This window comes from Halichoerus grypus, chromosome 1 (genome assembly GCF_964656455.1).
Source record: "Halichoerus grypus chromosome 1, mHalGry1.hap1.1, whole genome shotgun sequence".
Classification (NCBI taxonomy): domain Eukaryota; kingdom Metazoa; phylum Chordata; class Mammalia; order Carnivora; family Phocidae; genus Halichoerus; species Halichoerus grypus.
The window spans coordinates 148,646,586-148,666,941 of NC_135712.1; the positions used below are offsets into that span (position 1 = coordinate 148,646,586).

Genomic DNA, 20,356 nt, shown 5'->3' on the forward strand with positions numbered 1-20,356 from the left:
AAAGCAACTCAACTTATTAGTATAGCCCCTCCAAGGACCACACACAATAAGTGGGCAGTGTAGGCCCTTTCCAAGGGGATCCACAGCTCTTGCTGGCTGGGGGACCTCATAGGACTATCCGCTTCAAGTCTCTGTCCTAGGACTCCAAGACAAGCAAGCATTTTGCTCTGTTGGTAGTTCCCTGCTTCTCACTGAGGACCAGAGAGGACGAATCCTGTGCCTGCTCTTTCCCTTGGTGATGTCGGGAAAACTATCGGGGCTTTAATGCACTTTCCAGGTTCTACCAGCAGGCTCACCTGGGCTTATCCAGAGAGAGAATTTAAATGGTCAGAGCCATGTGCTCAGATTGTCACCTTCCCAGAATCCTTTTTCTTACATTCATATATACTTTTAAAGTAATTTATTTTCTAATCCCAAAAGTAATTTAAGCTTATTTTGTGAAAACTGGGAAAAGCAAAAAGAAAAAAAGAGAAAGAAGTAACGCACAGAAGAGGGGAGAAAATTCTATATACAATCCCATCTGTCTGAGATAATCTCTTCATATTTTGGCATATATCATTCTAGTCTTATAAATGCCCGTGTGTGTGTATATGACTACATGTACACTTGTAAATATACTCACCTACTACATTTTATCCTCTAATATAAATATACTCACCTACAAGTTTTTTTATCCCCTAAGTGACATATGGTGAACATTTTCCTATGTCAGCAATATTTATGAGACATTATTTTTAATTGCTGCACACTATTTGATTGCATGGTTATTCTATGGGTTTTTTATTGTCTGTTGTTGATCATCAGGTTGCTTACACTTTTTCAGTATTATAATCTATGCTGGACAGTATCCCATAGTTCAATCCTTGCACATCTATAGCTATGTCAATAAATAATTGCTAAGGTTTTAAGATTACATTGTCAAATTTCCCTCCAGAAAGGTGTAACCAATTAAATGGCTACCAATAACCCATTTATATCTTCTACCCTCTCTGTGGCTACCCTCATCCAAATCCACCTATTATCTTTATAAATATCTTCGATAATTTGATAGATGGAAAAGGCTATGTCACTGTTTTAGTTTGCATTTCTTTGATTACTAATCATACTGAACATGTTTTCATGTTTATTGGCCAACTCTATTTCTTATTTTGTGAAATGCTTGCTCAGGTCCGTTGCTCACACTATTTGGGACATAAAGTTCTATGGTTTTTGTGTCCTCAATCTCAACTATCTTCACAGTGAATAATCTTCTTGGCCTTTCAGTGATTGTTAACCTGAAATTCTATTTGACTGAATGAATGTAGCAATCCCTGCTTTCTTTTTGTTTATATACTTGTGTGACATCTTCTTGCTCATCCTTTTACTTTTAGCTGTTCTGAGTCACTTTGCTTAGGATATGTCCGTTAAACAGCAGGTGGGCAGAGTTTAGTTTTTTGCTTTTTTTTTTTTAACGTATTGTGAAAATGACTTAAAACTTTGTATCTGATGGATATAAAAGAATAACATAACAAATATGTTTGTTATTAAATGACGTAGTTAAACCCATTTATACTTATTATTGGTTCTTTGGCATGCCTCTGTTTCTCCGTTTGTCTTCCCATGTCTTTCTCTGCTACTGGTTCTTCAGCTTTCCGTTTCATGCAGCCAACTTCCCAAGACAGAATGTTATAAAAAAGTGAAGTGATTCTTAGAACTCTCATCATCTATGTGCTTCAGTCGCTAAACGGGAATGACTGAGATATCCTCTGACGAAGAAGATGACCTTTTTGGTCATTTCAGATCTTTAAGTTAATGGCTGTACACAAAGCTATTATAGATCCCTTATTCAGGATATTCTAGAAGGATGGGACAGATACGCAGCTACTGAGGCTCTGCTGAGTGCACAGTCCCCCCCCTTCCCCGCCCCGGCACTGACCTTCTGAAGCCCACCGTTCTCCTCCACCAGTGGCGGAAGCACACTGGGGCTGCTGGTGGGCGGGGCCTCCACATTGTAGTCCCGGAAGCAGCAGAAGAAGGAGCTAAGGATGCCTCGGCTCCTCGGCTTCTTTAAGCTGATGTTGCACTGGGATGCTGGAAAGAGAAACAACACACTGTGGCCAACTGCAGCACGTACTCAGAGTTGTCATGCAATGGGAAAACCCGAATGTGCAGTTGCCCCCCGCCCCCACCCTGGAGCCCCAATACCAGGAGACCCACTCAGCGCGAGAAAATGAGGAGCCCCAGGAAGTTACTCTAAAGGACTGTTATTCAACATGTGATTCCTAGAGGGCCAGCTGGTTGATGGAGCCCAATCCTGCTGGCTGGACAGAATTCCTCTGACCTCAGCCCAGTGGGGGCTGCTTGCTCAGTAACTGACCCATCGTCAGGGTCAGGCACCATCTGCCTTCCTAAACCCAGCAGATAGCCTTCCGACCTGGGACTAAGCACTACTTAAAAACAAAGATCGTTTCAGGCACAAATCAGACTTGACACTCTCTGAGAAGCATTTCTCTGAGAAGGGTACCAAGAAAGAGTCACTTTGAAACTAGGTTCTTGAACACTCTTAACTCCAAGACTAACTTCATTAAGAAATAAGAGGTGTAAGGGCATAAAGAAGACCCCTTCTTAAACTCTGCCGTTTGTCAGGACATTGATGGGAGGGCTGGAGTCCTCCATGACACTTAAAACATAAGCAGCAGATGTGAGACAGACAACACACGGTCCGGCAAGCCCATCTTCCTGAAACCCAGGGCAATCCTGTGCCATGGACTCATTTCCCGGCCTATCCTGGACTCAGTCTCCCGAGGGAGTGACGTTATCCTTTCTGTTATTCAGGCCTCAAGACAAGCTGCCACAAGTCAGAACTAAAAGGCAAAAATTAGTATAAACTGAAAAACACACCTCAGGGGAGGAGACTGACAACCTGGAGGGCCAGGAGCAGTGCCTGGGAATGCAGCCAGGGCTGTCCCACCACATACCACGTCTGGGTGGGTCAACGGCACTGAGCAGACGCCACAAAGGGCCCGTGCTTGGGGTGAATCGGGAAATTACGAGGGTAGGAAATCACTGAGTCCACATGATAACTGTTAGAGTTTCTCTTTCCCAAAAAGCAGTTTTGGCATGATTCCTCTTTTTGTGTACTTGAGTGATTTGTACAGCACCTTCCCTCTCAAGAGATCACAGAACTTCTGCTAAAAGTCTTGGGGTACTCTTCTGCTGGCAGCAAAACCAAATGCATTCACATGAAAATTCACATGAAAAAAGACTGAAAAACTTCTTGCCAGCAATCTCACAGGCATGGGTGGCCTCCAGGCCCAGTAAGTGTGAGTTTAAGATCCCCATTACTAATGATGAGCTCTAGAACCACAAACCCCGGGAAACGCTGGCTGTTTTATCTTCCTTGAGAATGCCTGGGTGCATGTCGCAGGCACCAGTCTTCTCACTTGGGGCCCCTGATGGCAGACCAGGCCACAGGGACCTCCAGGTGCAGAGGCCTTCCAAGGAGCAGGTGGGGGGAAGTGATAATGACCACTGTTTACTGAGGACCAGCCCTCTAAATTCCACTACTTTACAATCCTCATTTCATGTAACACTCAACAGCTTACCCAAGGAGCTCGGCATTACCGCTTCTGTCTTACCGCGGCAGGACTAGAACTAGGAATTGCGTGTGCCAGGATCTGAATCCAAGGGGGCCTGTTTCCAAACTGTGTGCTCTCTCCATGTGCCCTGCTGAACGCAGTCTTGACAGATCTGGTCAGATCAAGGAGGGAACATGCCAAATGGAGGGAAAAGCACTGCAATAAACTCATATTTAATATAAATGATTGGGGGAGGGGGCGCCTGGGTGGCTCAGTCGGTTGAGCGTCCGACTCTTGATTTCGGCTCAGGTCATGATCTCAGGGCTGTGAGATGGAGCCCCGTGTTGGGCTCTCTGCTGGGCCTGGAGCCAGCTTAAGTTTTTCTCTCTCCCCTTTCCCCCCTGCCCTGCCTCACCTCTAAAAAATAAACAAATAAATAGTTAATTAAAAAAATATGTATGATTGGTTAAACTGTTCTGTTGTTACTTTGGGTGCTTTCGTTTTTATGCCACACTCAAATAATTTAGTCAGAGGAAGAAAAAAAGCCTGCCTCTTCCCCGGCTGATAGCACATTTCTCTGCAAGTAAACAAGCTATTTGTTCATGTCTCAGACACACTGAGCAGCCGATGCCCAAGCTGGGCAGGAAACAGCTCTGCAAAAAGCACCCCCTCAGATCCCATTTTCATCCTCAGGTCACATACATCTTCCCCATAACCAACTAACAAACAAATTAACAAACTAATTTATATGCTAAAAAAAGTCCTGAACCTGGAGCCAGGGAGCTACTTATATTTTCTACCGTATGACGGCTTACCACGTAGAAGCCACAAAGAGAGCTGTGGGAGTGAGTCCCTGGGAAGGTCTTCACCCCCTGATGGGAAAGTGGCAGCTCATTTAGGATCTCCCTTCGGTGCACCAGGAGGTGAAGCAGCCCAAAGGGGCCTCACTTCCAAGGCTGAGGGAGGGGCCAGGCCTCTTCCCACTAAAGAAGGTTAATTCTAGGGCCTGTAGGAAGCTTTGGGAGGTCAGGGGCTGCCTTATGTTCTAATCGCTCTTGGACTGGTCGGGTGCTCTCAAAATCAGGCCAGCAGGGGAAATGAATGGAGTTGCTCAGGACCAGCATCAGCCTCACCCCACCTTCGGCGCTCATTTGGTCCTGAAAGGGCTCAAGATGCTGGCTGGCTGGGTCTAATTACCCTACTGCCTTCCCCCACCTACAAATTGCTTTCCATCTATTACCGAGGCCTGGCCAATCCGAGCCACGTGGCTGGCTTAGGGTTGGGCATTTGACCCAACTTGGGCCAAGGAGAGTGTGCCCCCGGATTCATGCTACAGCCATTGGAAAGGATATTCTCTTTTTGCTGGTTTGCCAAGCAAAAAGCTCCCAACCTGGAGCCCCTGGTGTCTCCTCTGCCATCAACTGCTTCTGCAACTACCTGAGCATGAGCCAGAACAGAGGAAAGAGGAGCTGAGATACGGAGAGGAATGGATCTCTGACAATACCATCTGGGGACTTGGTTTCATTAAAACCAGATCCTCCTGGAATTTTCAGTTATGTAAGAAAATAAATTACCTGTTTCTCTGGGTTTACATTATTTGCGATGGAAAAGATTATCCCTGAAAATGTCAGCTGCCAGGCAAGGCGGTGTAGAAACACCGGTGAACCACACAGGCACCGTCCCCACCTCATGTGGCCCACATCTAGCGCGAGAGACACTGAACAGCACAGGGCACTGACAGGGCCCAAAGAAGGGCGCACAGTCCAGATTTGAGGGAGGGTAGGAGTGATTTCTTAGAAATGCTTTCTGAGCTGGGCTCACAGTGCATACAATTGTTGGAGGGGGCAGAGAAGTGGGGAAACAGCAACAGTAAAGAGCCCGATGTGAGAGACAGCACGACCGTATCTTAGAAATCAGAGCAGTGGTGATGGCTGATGACAGCTTTGTAAGCCACGGTGATGAGTTTGCATCTGACTCTACGGCAATGGGGAGTGGATGAGCAGAACTGTACCACAAATGTCATGGTTTGACCTCTGGAACTGGAACCACTGAATTTAAATTTTAAATTGACTGATAACGGCTATCAATCTGCATCAAAGATTTCCAGGATATGTATTTGCAAATCAGAGATATGGACCATTTTGGCTAAAGAGCCTAGAATGGAAATTTCTTACTTAAAAATTGACTTTAAATACAAGTCACATGGAGATAAAAAATAAAAATAAAAAAAATAAGTCCCATGGAAAGAAAAAGGGCTTTGGAGTTCTATTGTGCGTTCAAGTCTCACGCCGCTCCTGATTAGCCAGTGTTGACTTCATCTACCTAAGCCACACCACAAATATGGGTGTCTTCATACCTACCCTTACAGGGAGGACTGTCGTGTGGATGCAGCAAAAACACGCATATTTGTTCAAGAGAGAAGATCTACCAGCACCTTAAAATACAGCAACAAAAGACTGATTGATTTTAGGTACTGAGCAGTGTCTCACTGTGAACATTCAGAAGTTAGCGTGTCTCCAAACAACAGTCCTTACAAAAACAGCCTGGCTTTCTGAGAAAACATGGAGGCCGACCCATTTTGGTTTTGGTTATGTGAATTCTAAACTTAGAACTTGAAGTAGCTCCTTAAAACTTTACTTCCTATCCAGTGAAGGTTTCTTTATATTATAATAATGATGATGGTGATAATGATGATGATGATGATGATGTGGGAAACTAAACAAATAAAAAGCTCCACATGTGACACTTAAAATAAACCCTAGGACTCAGGCCTTTTCTAGGAACTCTTATATGAAATACAGTTAGAAAGAAAGTATTGTAATTAAAAACATGAAATGTCCAGGGGAAAGTCCACCGAGGTGGACAGTGAGGTCTGGTCCTTTGGTGGGATCAAGAGGACTGGTCTAAAGAGCTATCAAACTGTGTTTATGCCCACAGACGGGAAGGTGCAGGTGGATCCGCCACGAGTATGTACGCGCCAGCCAAGAGGGGGCATTGCTAGTCAACCGCTTATACTTCTTGACCTACCTGGTTCCCTTCTGCATCCAGAAATTGAAATGTTGACCCTACACCGACAGTGTTTCTTAATCAGTGTGACAGCTGCCCATGCCACATAACCACTGCTCTTAAACAATTCTTATGTGCTGACCTGGTTTAGATTACAGATGTGGGGAGGCTCTGGTCCCATCCTGAAACCCCAGCTTCAGGACCAAAACCTCTGGGGTCTACACCGACTCAGAGCTTCACATACTCGCCGCCTTTGTGAACATCCCCACCCATCTGTCCTTATCTCGGATCTGATCTGGAACTTCCACTGCCCCACTCACATCCCTACATCAAACGAGTAGTTCAGGATGAAGCTCAGAGAAGCTGGAACGTAGGTGGAAATGTTGCTACTCACTATGAATCCATCCCCAATCATTCAAGTTTCTCCCCAAGTGAAGAAACTGCATCTTGGCAGCTACAGAAAACAAAGAAAGTTTGCCTTTAATTTCCACGGTGCCAAGCCAGCCTACATGCCGGCACAGGGGCCAGACGGCCAAAGACCCAGCATAACAGACTTTCTAGGATAAAATGGACTCAACACAAGGAGTCTACCGCTAATGTGTCAAAGCACCAAAATCTGCCCTCAAAACCAGCTTCTTTCTTGTCACAAGAGCAGAATCAAGAAAGGTATTCCACAACCGATTTGTATCATCCAAGTGTTCACAGCAGAACATTAAAAACCTGTCCAAGCATCAACGTGGACACCAATGCTAAGGCTGCAAAACTGCACCCTGGGGTTTCCCAAGGAAAAGATGCTTCTTCACACATGGGGATGTCAGAACACGTTACAACCCTGAGGAGACCATGCAGCTGAATGCACAACTATACTACTACGGAAAAAGCTAAACACCTTTTTTTTTTAAGGGGAGAGAGGGAGTTCCTCCCAATGGCCGGCATTTAAATGAATGCACCCTTTCTTCTCTCGTAGGACCGGGCTGCAATCTCTGGAATGCATCCCAGGGCCGTGGTTTGGAGTGGGTGTCTAACAGGAAATTCTGGGCAGTCTAGGCATACATTACATTCCTTTCCCACCCCGAAGAGTGGTCAACAAACACAACTTTCCTCTGTTTGAATAAAAGGGGGGGCGCTGAGGGGGGCTGTTGGGGTGGGGAGAAGCCAGGGCACAGACCGCACAGAGTTCAAAAGCAGATGTGGCTGCTGAGAATCCAAACATCCTTTTCTCCTAGAAAAAGGACTTAGTCACCAAAAGAGTCACCTTTTGAGATATCCAGGCAGTCCCTATTCTAGTTCCAAGCGATAAATTTCCCCTGGCAATTGCACCCAGAGCTCTGAAAGAAACACACCTCTGAAAGCTCTTTTCCCGCCGCAGCCTATTCCTGGCAGTGGTGCCCCTAGCAGCGAGGACTCAAGGGGAGGAGCAGGGGCTGACGGCTAAAAAGCTGGGCAGGAGGAATTCCAATCCCGTCCTCCCATGATGGCAGGATGTGTTTCCCTTGTTTACTGTTGGCTCCTAACAACCCTCTTTAGTTCGGTGCCTCGTTTGCTGGAGGCCCTTGAAATAATAATGGCTGGCCTTCCCAGTGTGCAGTGCCCAGACGACACCCCATTTTCCAATGAGGAAACAGAGACTCAGAGTACTTACAACTGTGCGGTGAGGGTGCTGGGGTTCAAAGCCAGAAGTGCCTGACTGCAGGGCTCCCAGCCTTCCCACCAACCAGCCCTCCCCGCCTCTCCCCAGTCCTCTTCTGGGTTTGGGGTTGACTTCCAGGGAGAAAATGAATAAGAGGCCTTGTGGTGCCTGCTATTACTCCAAAGGCCACACTTCTGGAAATTCCATAGTGAGCCAAGGATACTCGTGGTAGGCCTATTAGATAAGGCCAGACACAGTGATTGTTCCACTGTGCCCTGAATGTACCCAGGCCACCAAACTCTGTGACTCAGCTCCCAAGGAGTGCCCCCGTGCTGGGAACGCCCTCCACGCCTCAGCACATCCCAGACCCCTGGCCCAGGGCCACACAGCTCCTAAGAAACAGGGCTGGACAGAAACCAGGTCTGTGGGAGTCTAGAACTGGAGCTCTCAGCCATCACTGCACAGTCTGTTTTTCACAGCAAGAGCCCAACTAAGCAACAGAACAAAGGATTTAAACAGAAAATGCACTTAAGAGGAAGTAAAGGTTAAAATTTAACAGTAATCAAATAAGTGAACACTTAAACAGTGAAGCCCAGTTTTGTACCTATTAAATGAACAGAAATAATAGAAATAAAAACAGCGAGCCAACGGTGGTGAGGTTTTGATGGCCCAGGCCCCTTCGTTCACACGTGGCTGGTAACTCTATAAACTGGAACGATCCACTTGAAAAGCAGAGGAGTCATGTGGTGAAGACCATGAAGTATTCATGCAAACCATGTGCATGTCCAACAGAGCAGAAATGGTTAATTAAACGAATGCCGAGCAGCTGGACAGAAATACCACTCGGAAGACCCGTGGAGAAGCGCCTGTGGTCACTGTCTGGGGAAGCATCTCAGAGAGACACGGCACAGGCCCTACGTCTGTAACTCTATCCTGTGTTTCTGGACAAGATCTAGAAAGCAGGCTCCAGGGCTACGGGCTTGGAACTCATCTTGTTCATGCCTGAGTCCCTAAGACATAGATGCATGCTGGTACAAACAGGCCCGTTGTGACAGATGTTCACCAAGTGAATGAATGTATAAAAGGAAACACGGAACAATGAAAATGACTGAGATAACTAGTAGAAAGAAACAGCATCTACGACTGTCCAGAGAGAGGTCGGCTCAAGCAACTCTACTTCCTGGGAAGCCCTCTTGCCCACAGCAAGCCTCTTCCCCCAAGCCGGTTTAATCCATGCCACCCACATATGGCCAGCCCCCCATCTGACGAACCCAACTCTTAGCTCCCAGACATTTTTAGTGAAGCCAGCAACCCCTATAAAATAATTAGTGCATATTTTCAGAGAGAGAGATTATATAAAATTCACCAACATGTTCAGTAGGCATGGCCATCTCTGGATCATAGGACTAGGTTAATTGCTATTTTTCTCCATACTTTTTTATTGTTTCTCAATTTCTACAATCTACAATCTAGAATGGAAAAAATAGAACAAATATTAAAAATGTTTGTTTCTACTTAAAAATATATATGTGAACATTTTCACATATCTGATACCCTTCTACAACCTTACTTTGATTGGTTGTATTGTATTCCGCTGTGTGGATGCGCACTGTGCCATAATTAAACCAACTTTGGACATTTATGTTGTTTCCTTTAAAAAAAAGTGTCATGACAAATACTGCAATTCGTTTGCAACAGCAATGCTAAGAACAATCTAGTTGTCCGTTAATATGGGACAAAATAGAATAGATCCCCGGTGTGGAATATTCTACAGCTGTTAAAAAGAAGGCTGCAGCTTCCTATGTACTAATATTAGCTAACACTTATGTCAGATGTGCTAGTTGCTATTTTCTGCACTTTGTATATAGTGACTCACTGAATCATCTCAGTAATCTTATGATGTAAGGACTATTACTATACTCTTCTCATAGATGAGGAAACTAAGGCCCAGAGAAGTTAAGAAACTTGTCTAAGATGACATAGCTAGTAAGTAGTAGCGTTTGTTCAAACGCAACTCCTCTGTGCTTTTTAACCTCTGCATTATATTGCCTACTGATAATGGAGCACATTCTGAGATTTATTAAATGAGAAAAGCAAGGTACATATGGTACATATAGCATGCTACCATCAACCTTCAAATACAAAATTAAATAGAGATGCAAAATAAAAAGCACAAGCATCTGTCTATTCTCACATGTGCAAAGAGCATCTCTGGAAGGATTTATAAGTAACTGGTTGCTCCATGGCAGAGAAATGGAGGACAAAACTGGAAGGAAAAGAAAATTATTTTTCACTCTGTTTCCTTTTAGTATCCTTTGAATTTTGTATCACTTATTAAAGTAATAATTCTCATGCATTATAATAAGCAAGAAACATCCAAAATAATACGACGGTGAAATTAGTGTACATAATTTTATGTGCATGTCTGATTACCCCATTAGAAGAAATTCCTAGAAGTGTAACTGCTAGGACCAAAGTCTCTGAAAAAATGTCAAGCCTCTTGATACCTGTGGACAATCTGCCACCTAGAGAGGCAGGGTCAATGTGCGCTCCCACCCGTGGGGTGTTCCACTGAGGCTGTGCCAACATTGAGACTTTAAAGAGCCTCTGCCAGTCTGGAAGGTGGAAATGACAACCCTGTTGCTTTCATGTGTATTTCTTTGATTGTCATCCAAGTTCTATAATCTCTCCTATACATTTTGGCCATTTCTATTTCTTCTCCCGAGAACTGTGCTTATATATTTTTTGCCTATTTTTCCACTTTTTTCTTTTCTTTTTAAGAGTTCCTTTGTCCTATATTGGAGAAATAATCCTTGAACTGTTCTGTACTGGACTGTTCTGTATGTTGGAAATAGTCTCAGTTTGGTTTAAGCCTTTTGCTTTTGTTTATAATGGCTGTAGATATGCAGAAGTTTTAAGTTTTTAGGGAGTCAAATCTAATGATTTTTTAACTGATTCATTCCCATACTAATATGATATACTCTTTTTTTTTAAGGATTTTATTTATTTATTTGAGATAGAGCGAGAGAGAGAGCGAGAGAGCACAAGCAGGGGGAGGGGCAGGCAGAAGGAGAAGTAGGCTCCCTGCTGAGCAGAGAGCCCCAATGCGGGGCTCGATTCCAGGACCCTAGGATCATGACCTGAGCTGAAGGCAGCCGCTTAACCAACTGAGCCACCCAGGCACCCCCTAACATGATATACTCTTCACTTACATTTTCTTCTAGTTCTTTTTTAGTTTAAAGTTAATATCTTTTAAATATTCTGTTTAGAGTTTATTCTGTATACAGTAGGATATATGAATCTACCTACCTATTCTCCCCCCTCCAAAAGATTAAGTATCCTAATAATATTGATTTAACAATTCACCTTCCTACACTGATTTGGGCATCTTATTCTATTCTATCCCTTCCCATCCCACTCTACTCCACTCCATTCCTCTGCTTGTGCCAGTAACACAAAGCTTTGCTACTGCAGGTTTATTGTTTTATATTTAACAGTACCAGTTCCCCTTTATTATTTTCTTTCAAAAATTTCTTGGATAGCCTAACCCTTTATGCTTCCAGATGAATGTCAGAATCACTTTATCAAGTTCTAAAAAATGCCATTGGGATTTGGTTGCATTAGGCTCATAAAATATACATCCACTAATTCTAGTTAATACCATTAAAGTAATTAAAGGAAGGTCAAAATGAAAAAGTTAAAAAAAATCCACTTGTTGTACCTTATTCCTAAAAATTGTGCCAAGATTAAAAATGGCCTTGGTATCAGCTTAAAATAGGCTGTTACAACTATAAGATGTTTTATATAACTCCCACGATAACAATAAAGAAAATACCTATAGAAGAGACACAAAAGAAAATGAGAAAGCGGGGCACCTGGGTGGCTCAGTCGTTAAGCATCTACCTTCAGTTCAGGTCATGATCCCAGGGTTCTGGGATCAAGCCCCATATCGGGCTCCCTGCTCGGCGGGAAGCCTGCTTCTCCCTCTCCCACTCCCCCTGCTTATGTTCCCTCTCTCACTGTGTCTCTCTCTGTCAAATAAATAAAATCTTAAAAAAAAAAAAGAAAATGAGAAAGGAGTAAAAAGCACGTCACCACAAAAAAGTCAATGACTCATAAGACAGCTAAGAAGAAAAAAGAGAGACAAAAGTTACAGGACAGAAAACAAAATGCACTAGAAGGACCTTCCCTATCAGTAATTAGTATAAATGTTAATAGATTAAACTCCCCAGTCAAAAGACATAGAATGGCTGAATGGATAAAAAAATAAGATCCAAGTATATGCTGCCTACAAGAGACCCACTTTAGATTTAAGAACACACATAGGCTGAAAGTGACAGGATGGAAAAAGACATTCCATGGAAATGGTAACCAAGAGAGGAGAGTGGCTACACTTATACAGACAAAATAAATTTTAAGTAAAAACTGTCACAAGAGACAAAGAAGAACATTATCTAATGGTAAAAGGGTCAATTCACTGGAAAGACAACAACTATAAATGTATACGTACCCAACACCAGTGCACACAAATATGTGAAGCAAGCATGGGCAGAACTGAAGGGAGAAATAGACAATGACACAATAATAGTAGGAGATTTCAGTAATGGACACAACATCTAGAGAGAAGACAAATAAAGAAACAGAGGACTTGAACACCACGAGAGACCAAATGGACCCAACAGGCATATACAAAACATTGCATCCAACAGCAGCACAACACATATTCTTCTCAAGGGTACACAGAACATTCTCCAAGATAGATCACATGTCAGGTCACAAAACAAGTCTTAACAGATTTAAAAAGACTGAAATCATAACAAATAACGTTTCCGACCACAATGGAATTAAACAAGAAATCAACAGCAGAAGGAAAATTGGAAAATTCACATATATGTGGAAGTTAAACAACATACACTTGAATAACCAGTTGGTCAAAGAAGAAATCACAGATACCTGAGAAAAATAAAAACAAAACCACAACATACCAAAACTTATGGGATGTAGAAAAAGCAGTACAAAGAGCGAAGTTTAGAGTGGCAAATGCCTACATTAAACAAGAAGAATGATATCAAATAAACAAACTCAAGGGATTGGAAAAAGAAGAGCAAACCAAGCCCAAAGTTAGCAGAAGGAAGGAGGTAATAAAAATTATAACAGACATAAACAAAATAAAGACTAGAAAAACAATAGAAAAAAAGTCAATGAAACTAAGAGTTAGTTTTTGGCATAGATCAACAAAACTGACAAACCTTTAGCTAAACTAATTAACAAAAAAAAGAGGACTCCAATAAAATAAAAAATGGAAGAAAAGGCATTACAACTGATGTCACAGAAATAAAAAAAAAAGATTATGAGACAACTATGAAATGTTATATGCCAACAAATTGGATAACCTAGAAGAGATAGGTAAATTTCTAGAAACATAGAGGCTACCAAGATGGAATCATGAAGAAAGAGAAAATCTGAACAGCTCAATAATGAATAAGGAAACTGAATCAGTATTCAAATAAATCTCCCAACAAAGAAAAGCCTGGGGTCAGATGGCTTCACTGAAGAATTCTATCAAACATTTAAAGAAAGATTAATGCCAATCCCTCTCATACCCATCCAAAAATTTAAACAGGATGGAACACATCACTCATTTTATGAGGGTGGCTTCATCGTGATACCAAAGCCAGACAAAGACCTACAAGAAGAGCACAGACCAATATCCCTAATGAATACAGATGTAAAAATCCTTAACAAAATACCAGCAAACCAAATTTAACAGGACATTAAAAGGATCATATACCATGAGGTAGGATTTATCCGTGGCTTGCAAGGATGGTTCAACATACACAAATCAATCAATGTGATAACCACATTAACAGAGTGAGACATAAAGACCACACGATCTTCAACAAATGCAGAAAAGGCATTTGATAAAATTCAACACCATCTCATAATAAAACATTAAAAAATGAGGATTAAAAGAAAATAATCTCAATATAATAAGTATTTTTACATATGTAGCCCATAGTTTTGTTGTTGTTATTATTATGTTACAGTTAAACATATCTCTCCTATGAAATGGCTCCCCCTCTGAAAAGCCCATAGTTAACATCATACTCCAAGTGAAAAACTGAAAGCTTTTCCTCTAGGATCAGGAACAAGGTAAGGATGTCCACTTGCCACTTTTATTCAACATGGTAGTGAAAGTCCTAGCTAGAGCAATTAGACAAGGAAAAGAGGTAAGAGGCATTTAAATTGTTAAGAAAGAAGCAAAACTACCTCAGTTCACAGATGACATGATCTTATATGTACAGAACCCTAAAGATCCCATAAAAAACTATTACAAGTGAAAAACTGAAAGCTTTTCCTCTAGGATCAGGAACAAGGTAAGGATGTCCACTTGCCACTTTTCTTCAACATAGTAGTGAAAGTCCTAGCTAGAGCAATTAGACAAGGAAAAGAGGTAAGAGGCATTTAAATTGTTAAGAAAGAAGCAAAACTACCTCAGTTCACAGATGACATGATCTTATATGTACAGAACCCTAAAGATCCCATAAAAAACTATTAGAAGTAATAAATGAATTAAGCAAAATGGTTGGATACAAAATTAATGTACAAAAATCAGTTGCATTTCCAGCCACTTAAAATAAACAATCCAACAATGAAAAGGAAATTAAGAAAATAATTGCATTTTCAATAGCATCCAAAAAATTGAAATTACTTAGGAATAAACTTAGCCAAGGGGACAAAAGACTGAAAACTACAAAATACTACTGAAAGAAATTATAGAAGACACAAATAAATGCTAAGACAGTATGTATTCATGGGTTGGAAGCCTTAATATTGTTAAAGTGTCCACATTACCCAAAGCAATCTACAGATTCAGTATAACCTCTATTAAAATCCCAGTGGTTTTTTTTTTTTTTTTCAGAAATAGAAAAAAACAATCCTAGAATTCATATGGAACCCAAATAGCTAAAACAATCTTGAGAAAGAAGAACAGAGCTGGATATTTCCTGAAATCAGATTTCCTGAAAACATTAGAAAGCTACACAACGGTATGGTGCTGGCATAAAGACGAATGGAACAAAACAGCCCAGAAATAAACTCACACATATATAGTCAAATGATCTTCAACAATGGAGTCAAGACTACACAATGAGGAAAATACAGTCCCTTCAACAAATGGTGTTTCTGAAAACTGTATATCCACATGCAAAATAATATAATTGGACGTTATATTACTCCATACACAAAATCAACTCAACATGGCTTAAGGACCTACACTTAAGACCTAAAATTATAAAACTCCTAGAAGAAAACATAGGGAAAGACATTGGTCTTGGCAATGATTTCTTGGATATGACACCAAAAGTGCAGGTGACAAAAACAAAAACAGACAAGTGGGACTATATCAAACGAAAAAGCTTCTGCACAGCAAAGGCGACCATCAGCACAGTGAGAAGGCAACCTACAAAATGGGAGAAAATATTTGCAAACTGTCTATCTGGTAAGGGGTTGATATCCAAAATCCATACGGAACCCCTGTAACTCATTAGCAAAACAAAACAATCTGATTTTAAAAATGGACAAAAGATTTGAATAGACGTTTCTCTTAAAGAAGACCTACAATGGCCAACATGTATATGAAAGGATGTTCAACATCACTAATCAAGAAAATGCAAATCAAAACCACAATGAGATATTATCTGATACCTGTAAGGATGACCATTATTAAAAAAAAAAACAACCCACAAGAGAAAATAACAAGTGTTGGCAAGGATGTGGAGAGACCGGAACACTTGTGCACGTTGCTGGAAATGTAAAATGGTGTGGTCCCTTTGAAAACCGGTATAATCTCAAGTAGCAGTACTGTCAGCCCCCAGAGGGCAGTGAATTCACCAGCACGTTTATTTAATGTCTACTATGTGTCACATAGTGTTCTAGGTGGACAAAACTTACAGACACTCCTGCCTTCACTGAGCTTACTTACATTCCAATGGAAAGAGACAGACAATAAATAAACATGTAAAGTATAGAGTATGTTAAATGGTGACAAGTATTGTGAATAAAAGTAAAGCAGGAAAGAGGTGAAAGACAGGTGGGGTGTGTGTGTGTGTGTGTGTGTGATTGTGTGATTTCAAATAGGGTATTTGGGGGAAGACCACACTGATAAAGTGACACCTGAGCAAAGGCCTGAAGGTGCAGTAGGGGCAAGCCTTCTAGAGGAAGAGCACTCTAGGCTCAGAGTGCAGCAGGTGCAAATGTCCTGAGGTGGGGGGCATTCTGGCATGTTCAAGAAAAGCAAGGGACCGATGTGGCTGCAATAGACTAACTGAGGAGACAGTGGTAGGAGTGGAGTTCAGTGGTGAAGCACTATGTCAGGTAGGGCCCGTAGGCCACTGGAAGGACTTGGTTCTTCCTCTGATTAGGATGGGAAAGTTGGAACAGCTCCATAAAAATGGCAGGCTTACAAAAGAACTTAAATAAACCTATTTAGGGCCAAAAAGTCAGGTCCTGTGGAGTCACCACCCCTGAGGAACAGTCCTGGCTTTGGAGAACTACCACCCCTTTAAGGAAGGAACCTCACAACTGATATATCTCCTCCACTTCTCCTTCTCCCATTCTGTCACCCACCTTCCACTGGCCTCCACACATACCCCACCCAGCATTCCTTCTGTAATGTTTCCCTATCCTTACCTGTCTGTCAGCAGCTGTCCTACTCCCAGCACCAGATATATACTTTGTAGGACCCAGTGCAAAACGAAAATGCAGGGATCCTTGTTAAAAAAGTAAGAATTTCAAGACGGTAACAGCAGAGCATGAAACCGAGCGTGGGGCCCTCTGCGGGGCACAGGATGCACACCCATGAACCTGGCCCTGCTTATTCCTATTCTACCCAAGAAGGCAGATGAAGGCAAGGCCGTGTGAATGAGGCCTTCCTCCCACCCCAAACATAGCCCCAGTTGGAGGTGCAGGGTAAGAGCGGCCCTTACTACATTCTACAAAGAGCTGAATGGGTGTGGGTGGACGAGAAGGACACATGCAGGAACCAGCAGCAGGAGGGCAGCCTCTTACAGGGCAAGGACAACTTCCTGAGGGGGAAACCTGACACTTAAAGACAGCCCTAAACAGAAATGTTTCTTGAGTACCTCCTTTGCACTGGGCTTGAGGGAACGAGACAACAATGGATGATGCAGGCAAGTATCCACAGTGGTGGACTGAGGCCTCCCTTGGACAGAACGGTTTCCCAGGGGAAATGGGACTGCAGCTGGGCCCGGAAAGATGGACAGAGGGGATATGGAGCTACATTTATATGGGAGAAATGGAAAGTCACAAGGGCAAGCAAGCAAGCAGCCAGTGTGTCTGAGGGGCAACGGGGAGGCCAATTTGGCTGGTGGCAGAGGATGTCCCACCAGGTAGGACCATGGTGGGGAGGGCCTTCAGCCTGAAGGCAGTGTGTGTGTGTTGGTGGGGGGGGGGAGGTGTCAGTGAATGCTCTGAGGAGGGACAGGGACAGGATGAGAGCTGTGCTCTTGGAAGGCTTGTCTGGCAGTGTATGAAGGACAGACGGCAAGCAGGGGTGAGGGCGGGGGGGCAGGAACCTACCCAAATTAGATGGGTAGAGCCTTCCTACCATCAGGAGTGGGTCCGCCCAGATGGACAGACACGAGAGAAGGTTTAGATGCACACTTCCAAGCAAGCAACAACAAATAAGAGAACTGTACATCCCTGAGACAAAGTTCTCTGGCAGGATGCCCCAAACCACGTGCATCCCGCAGAATTCCTAATTTTAGAAACCAGACTGGAACTTGTCTGACCAAAATAAACCTGGCCCCAAATATTTACTTTTGTCATTATTTTGCAATTGTGGAGGCAGGAAGATCAACATAAGCCCATAAGGTTTTCCATGTTACCCATCAGGATAATTCCTTATGGTGCCCTCTAACCCTTGCTGGAAAAGCTGGTAACTACAATACAGGGGAGTCTCCAAGTAAAAGTAAAAGCTGTTGGCACTGGGTCATTTGTCCCTGTTTTTCGGTCTCTCAAATATCAACTTTGGATTTCATAACTCTTTTGAATTCCTTTTTCGCATGGATAAACAAGACTCCCAATCGTGGGATAGCAACCACAAGGGACAAAAGAGCAAATGGCTGGCCTAGAGAAATTTATTTTCATCACATAAACAGGACACACAGCACTCCTTCCCTCTCTCTAGGCCAAGTAATGGAAACAGCTTTAGTATGAATCATGATGAACTCTGAATTCTTACCTCAAGAATTTTAAGACAAAGAAAATTTTACCTTGGACTAGTTTGAAGAGTATGGCAAGAAACCTGTTGTCTTAGTTCCCAGTTTTCAAACACAGAAACTCTTCCCTGTTTCATTTTAACAAGAGAAAGGTAAAATAGAGTTTAGGCTTGCAAAGTTTTGATGAAAACAGGCATACGGACAGATGTTTTCATATTAATTTTGAAATTTCATCAAATCACATGTTTGTGTCATTCCTTTGCTCCGATCGTAGTTTTTCTGACAGCCAAAATAAGCGATTTAATACTGTCTGGATTTTGTATTGTTTTGTAAGTGTGTTGTTTCATTAAAAAAAAAATAGAGAAAAGCAAGGAATACCTAGAAGGCTTGTTCGTATCAACTAGCTAAGAGTTTAATAATTCCGACGGAAATATGCACATTAAATGTCATTGTCGACAGCCTATGGTTTTAACTGTACATTTTTAATTCCCATAAGAGCATGGCTTATTCATTAAAAATTATCATTTTTAATTCCCATAAGAGTATGATAAGAAATCCTCTCAGTTATTTGTTCCTTAACCAGGAATCTTCTAGGGTATATAACCTTTATAAATGGAAAAAATATTAACAAATGACCCCAAGAAACCTCTCGAGATAAAAAATGCTTAAACCACATATTTCAAAATAAACCCCACACTTTGGGGGACTGAACATGGAATAAGAAGTACCATGTGATTCTTCCTACACAGAGTTCCATTCTGCCAAGATCAGATATTTTAAGAACACATCTGAACTATCAGTTGGGATGCAGTCCTCTGGAATTCTTCACGGCATTTTTAGGTTCCCCAGAAGAAGAGCTCAGGGCTCCTTCCTCCAGTTGACTACTTCCATATCTCTTCAGGCACACCAGCAACATGGACGGTGACCTCAGCTTTCCCTTCCGCATCCCCCACAATTAACTGGCTGCCAGGCGCACGCTCTCCTCCCATCTGCTCAGCCATCATCCTGGCCCACGCCACCATCCCTCCCTCCCTGGGACCTGTGCAACTGTCTGACTGATGACAGGTCTCTCTGCACCCACTCTTTCAGAGCAGTCTTTTCTAAAATGCAGATGTGGTTAGCCCCTTTCCTGCTTACAGCCCCTCGGTGGCCCCACCCGGCTCAGACCAGGTTGCTGTCATGTTACAAGAGATAAGGTAACACGGAACACAGAAAATGATGCTCGATGAACTCACCCCTTATTGTCCATGATGGAAATGCGGCCCTGGCTTGTCAGATGCCCACAGGCTGGGAGAGGCCTGCAGGCCTGCGGGCTCGGAGGCTGGGCTGTGCTGCAGCCTTGAAGGTAGTCCTTCCTCAGAGACACCTGGGCACTCCAGGCCAGGAGGTGGCAAGGCCCCGGCGGGCGAGCACGCTGTGCTCACAAGCCTCACTTCGCCAATCACTTGGTTAGGACCTGGAATGCTCTTTCCCATAAATACCATGTGGCAAAGAGTGATAAGGTGCCCATAAAAGCTGATTTAACCCATAACTTAACATACCTACCTTTGCGAGGAAAAAGAGTAGCAATCTATTTAGTAAAGATTTCTCTGGCACAGGATAGAAGGATGCCTGCTAGCTCCTTTCATAAGATAACACACTGATCCTCTACCCTGGGCAGAGGAGGGAGAATCTCTCCATGGGATGGAGCAACTGGGACGTCGCAGCCCAATCCTTGTCCTGAGATCTGATCTCACTTTGGGAATCCAACTGGCCACTGCTGCCCCTGCTTCAAGTACCTCGGGGCACTGCTTCTCAGGCTGCTCGGGCTCAGTCTGGGCATAGACCCAGGTGTTCATGCTCCACCACACTGTAGGTCTGAGGACAGCACTCAAGAGTCAGACTCAGAGTAACCCGTAGCCGCTGCTAATCACACTCCTCTC

General features: G+C 43.0%; 1 protein-coding gene across 10 annotated transcripts in view; it reads right to left on the reverse strand.

Moving 5' to 3' along the window:
* Window positions 1-20,356, reverse strand: part of CTDSPL (CTD small phosphatase like) — a 113,416-nt gene that overhangs the window by 32,276 nt on the left and 60,784 nt on the right. For 9 of the 10 annotated variants that reach the window (XM_078073664.1, XM_078073703.1, XM_078073671.1 and 6 more), the window contains exon 2: window positions 1,916-2,070. In XM_078073664.1, the coding sequence (XP_077929790.1) occupies window positions 1,916-2,070 (155 nt within the window). Of the gene's footprint in view, window positions 1-1,915; window positions 2,071-3,584; window positions 3,616-20,356 lie in introns of those variants that run through there. The other variant, XM_036094243.2, reaches the window with a different exon arrangement.